Raw genomic sequence first — 4,425 nt, 5'->3', positions numbered from 1 at the left:
TCCTTGCTTAACGTTCTAGATGAGAGAACGAGCGAGATAGCAGCAGGGAGGCCAGTAAAGGAGATTAGTACTAACTCAGAACAATTAGAAACAATAACAACTAAGATGTCATAAAACTAGCCTTTGTGTGTGACACTCGGGAAACAGTCAGGGCACCCAAGTTACTTTAGCAGTAGGACAATTGTCTTGTTCATCAGTATGTCTAGGTATACACCACTCAATGCCGAGGCACTTCTCTTGCCAGTTGGGAACAGATGACCTAAGACTCGATGGAGTAAGTTGGCGGGGTGTACGTTTCCATTTGCATATTCCAGATCTCACCACAAAGTACCTTCGGGTATTTAGGCATGCTAGAGGGGTGCATGAGTAGGGATGTGCATGGGTCGGGTTGGGTCAGATTTTTTGTCCACCCGATCCGAACCTGACCTGACCCAAAATAATAATAAAAATATTTTTATTCAATAAAAATAGTGACTTAATTGAAAAACTAATATACAAAGGGATATTTATTGTAATTATTCTTAAATATATAAGGTAAAATTATATATTTTTTAGGTCGGGTATTTTCACCCTAAACCTGAACCCGAGCAGACACGGACCCAATTTTTTTAAAAAAAACCTGGCCCTATCGGGACGGGTCGGAACCCGTCGGGTTCGGGTTCCATACCCATCCCTATGCGTGAGCTCCGAGATACAGAACCCTCAGTCGCACCATGACGCCCACCACAACTTGTGTTTGATTTTGTGTGTCATACAGTAGTGACAGTGGTAGAGTAGATGGATGTGTGCTTCGAGATGCAGCCCCTCAGCCACATAATGACACCTACCTCAACTAGTGTATAATGCACAATAGAGTTAGTATTGCATTTAGATAGTGAACATGAGCATCAATATTGCTTTAGATAACGCACAATAGAGATAATCATTAGGGTTAGTGTCCTTTCATAGGCGTACTCATGGCTAAGCCCTTAGTAGAGGATTTAGGGAAGCGTGAGACTCTTACTTTAGTGGTAAAACAATTAATCCTCAAGTAGGTTGCACTTGATCCAGATCATGCATATACCTATTGTTTAGTACCATGTTTTTAGCATGTCTATTTTTATGAAACTCTTAAATTTGCTCTAGATTAGCGATTATACTGATGAGCTTTGTAAGCTAATCCTTCAGATGTTTTTCGTTGGTAGGTCAATAGATTGAATAGTTCGTGGAGCACTGTCGCAGCAGGACTTCTAGCATCTCCTTCAGAGTATTGAACTGTAGTTTAGTGGGCATATATATTCATAAAACCTTACTCATGTATTCAAACTAATGAGAAAGCGTTTGTATTATTTGATTTAAACTACGTGTCATGGAGCTCCAGTTTATAAAATGTTTTATAACTGATATTTATGTTTATCATTGATACCATATAATATGTTTTAAAAGAAAATAAACATGTTTTGAAAATCAGGGGTTGCCTCGGTGACCCAATGAGACACTGTAGGCCCATTTGGATTTAGGGTGTTACAATATATTTTTCAAAATCATTCCTATCGTTACATCTTATTTTCAATTTGGTCACCTGCTGTTAAAAAAATAACAGAACTATTGACGTAACACTTTTTAATTTTTTTAATGATGACGTGGAGTTATCATATGGTGACACATAAAATTCACCGTCAATTTCTTAACGGGAGCGACCAAAATGAAAATAAAATATAACATTAAGTATGATTTTGAAATAAAAAATAGTTTAATGACTAAAACGAAATAAAAAATGTTGGTGTATTAAATGTGTACCCAAAATACAAAACGAGAGGGCAGGGCCTGTTTTTAGCAGGTGGAGCTGAATGGGAAGGGTGGGCGATGCTAAGGAGTTTCCGTTATCCTTATTTTTATTTATTTATCTCTTACCATTAAAAACCAAGCAAAACTTAACCAATTTTTAAAAAACAAAAAAGATAAAAAAGGAATTTAGGGTTTCTTAATCACCCAATTGTTTTCACAAAAATCTGTCCTTTTGTTTTTTTTCACCGGAACCTATGGAATCTGTTTCGATCAGCAACGCTTCTTCTCCTTCGGCCTTTAGCTGCAAAGATATCTCCAGGAAGAAGCGAGTAGGGACTTCCTTTTTTATATTTTTTTAATTTCCATTTTCGATTTCTTTTCATTTTAATTGATCTTCTTTTTTAACGTTTTATTTGTGGATTTTTCAGAGGTCTACGAAATTGAAGCAGTGCAAACTCGATGCTCGCCGCGAGCAATGGCTTTCTCAATGTATGCTAATGGATAGTACTTTTTCTTTTGGTTTCTTTTTGAAAAGGTTTTTGCTGGTTATTTTTTCAATTTTTTATTTTGAGTAGGTGTGGTGAAGAACAAGGTTTGTTGCAAGGAAGGAGCCAAGGATGTCGATTCGAAGCAGATTCAACCGGGTGAAAGGGGCCGTTCCTTGGAGAACTTTGAGATGAGGAGAACTACTGAGGCTAACGGAGAGGGAGAAGATGTATCTTTCCAACACGAGAGCGATTCCGAGACTTCGCCTCTGAATAGCAACACCAGCAGCAGCCTGCTGGGAGGAATGGATTCCGGGACAATCTTCACCAATAGCAGCAGCAGCAGTAGCAGCACGAGTAGTGGTGGATGCTGTTCTGGTAGCATTACAGAAGAAGAAGGCGATGATGGATGCTTGGATGATTGGGAGGCCGTTGCTGATGCACTGGCTGCCGATGATGACAAGCAGGAAACGGATCCAAACAAGAATAACGAGGAAAACCCTTGTTCAGGATCAACCGCTGGGAATGAGCCAAATCCCCTGTTATGTTCGAATGGGGGAGGAAAAGATTTGAGGAGCACCAAACCTGAGTGTCCAAGAATTGTGCAGAGGACTACAGGAAGTAGCAGAGCATGGACGGCTGATGATACTTTTCGTCCACATACGCTACCTCATTTGTCAAAGCAACGGAGTTTTCCAGCTAGGAACTGGCATTTTGGTCAAGGAGGGGTGTCATGGATGCGAGGCAGTGCATTTTCGGTTCCATCATCATGCCCCATATGCTATGAGGTTTTGAATTCAACAGACTCAAGTTTTTTGCCCTGTTCATGTGGTTTTCGGCTCTGTCTTTTCTGCCACAAGAGGATTCTTGAGGAGGATGGACGTTGTCCTGGTTGCAGGAAGCCGTACGAGCATGATCCTGTGGAGGCTGAATCTAGCATTCAAGGAAGCAGTCTGAAGTTTAGGATGTTGGCTCGTTCATGTAGCATGATTGCAAGGTCTTAGAAACAGTCTCTGTTTTTCTTGAATTATGTATGTTGCATTACTCTTTTCTTTGATCCTACTTTATTGTGTGTTTTGTTAGTAGTAGTAGACTCTGGGTTCTGTAGGTTTAGATGCGAGTATAATAGCATTATCCCTTTTGGCATCTGGGAATTGAGCTTATTTTTCTATGGGTTTGGTTCTTATCTGTTTGGTGCATGAGTTGATGTAGAGTACTCATCTTGGCATGTGAATAGATAAGTTGGTATAGAAATTCAATAAATAAAGAGTATTATAATAAGTTTTGTGCCGCACATTGTATCCAACTTCTCTATTAAAGTTCTGAATTTTATTTGTTTATGCTTTTAATATCTAGTAAATATGAGTATTCTGTTTTGTTGGTTGTTCTATTACTCCTAAAAGTACTGCTTTAATTTCTTTCTCTACTTCGGATCTGTGCTGTTTTCACTTTGAGATGAGACTGGGTTTAGATTTTATCTTAGAAAGGCCGTTGTAAATGTACTAGGTTTGTGTGTGTGTGTGTGTATTTATTCACATTTGTTTCATATCATTTGCAGAATCTGTGTGCTTTTGGTAATTTGTGCATGCTGTGTTGTTATACAAGAATTACTTTTTCTTTATTTTTCCTTTTTCCCATACGAAGTGATACATGAATATGGATTATGGACAAATGATAACATTCATTTTCAATTGGTTGGTCTTACTTTGAGTATATATTTTGCTTGCATTTGGCTCGACGAATTTGAAATCTAAAATTTGGATGTCTAATTGTAGTAATCATTCTTCTATTTGCCTTTTTTTCTTCTTGAAGGGTAGTTTGGAGGATGGTAACTAAGCTCTCCATCAGTTTTGCATAGAAATTTCTAATTAGGACCATGAATAGGCCTGTCTCTTTAGATAGTTAGATGTGAGATACCAAGACATTGTTATATACGTCTTAGTTTATGCCACTTTCTCTGTTCTGTTCCCATGGTTTCTTTTACTCTTGCACTACTTTGAACCTTTGTAGGCACTCTTCACTGCTAAATAAAGTTTCCTCTAATATTGTTTCTGTGTTCTTTTTCCATGCTTTAGAAAGTCACCACTTAAAAGGAGAATCCAAATGAATGACTACTGCTAGTATGGTAATGTTTGAGCAAGTTGATGATCTAATATTTTTAATAATAAAGTAG

The 4,425-nt window shown here is 38.1% G+C and overlaps 1 protein-coding gene across 1 annotated transcript; it reads left to right on the top strand.

Annotated features, from left to right (window-relative positions):
* Window positions 1-1,908: 1,908 nt before the first annotated feature.
* LOC120209388 lies at window positions 1,909-3,635 on the top strand. Its single transcript, XM_039208416.1, has 3 exons — window positions 1,909-2,096; window positions 2,196-2,256; window positions 2,343-3,635. Exons 1-3 carry the CDS (start codon window positions 2,022-2,024, stop codon window positions 3,254-3,256), a joined length of 1,050 nt encoding a protein of 349 aa, XP_039064347.1. The 5' UTR covers window positions 1,909-2,021; the 3' UTR covers window positions 3,257-3,635.
* Window positions 3,636-4,425: the final 790 nt, after the last annotated feature.

This window comes from Hibiscus syriacus, unplaced genomic scaffold (genome assembly GCF_006381635.1).
Source record: "Hibiscus syriacus cultivar Baekdansim isolate YM2019G1 unplaced genomic scaffold, ASM638163v2 tig00018827_pilon, whole genome shotgun sequence".
In the NCBI taxonomy this organism is placed as follows: domain Eukaryota; kingdom Viridiplantae; phylum Streptophyta; class Magnoliopsida; order Malvales; family Malvaceae; genus Hibiscus; species Hibiscus syriacus.
This window is presented reverse-complemented; position numbering and strand designations above follow the sequence as displayed.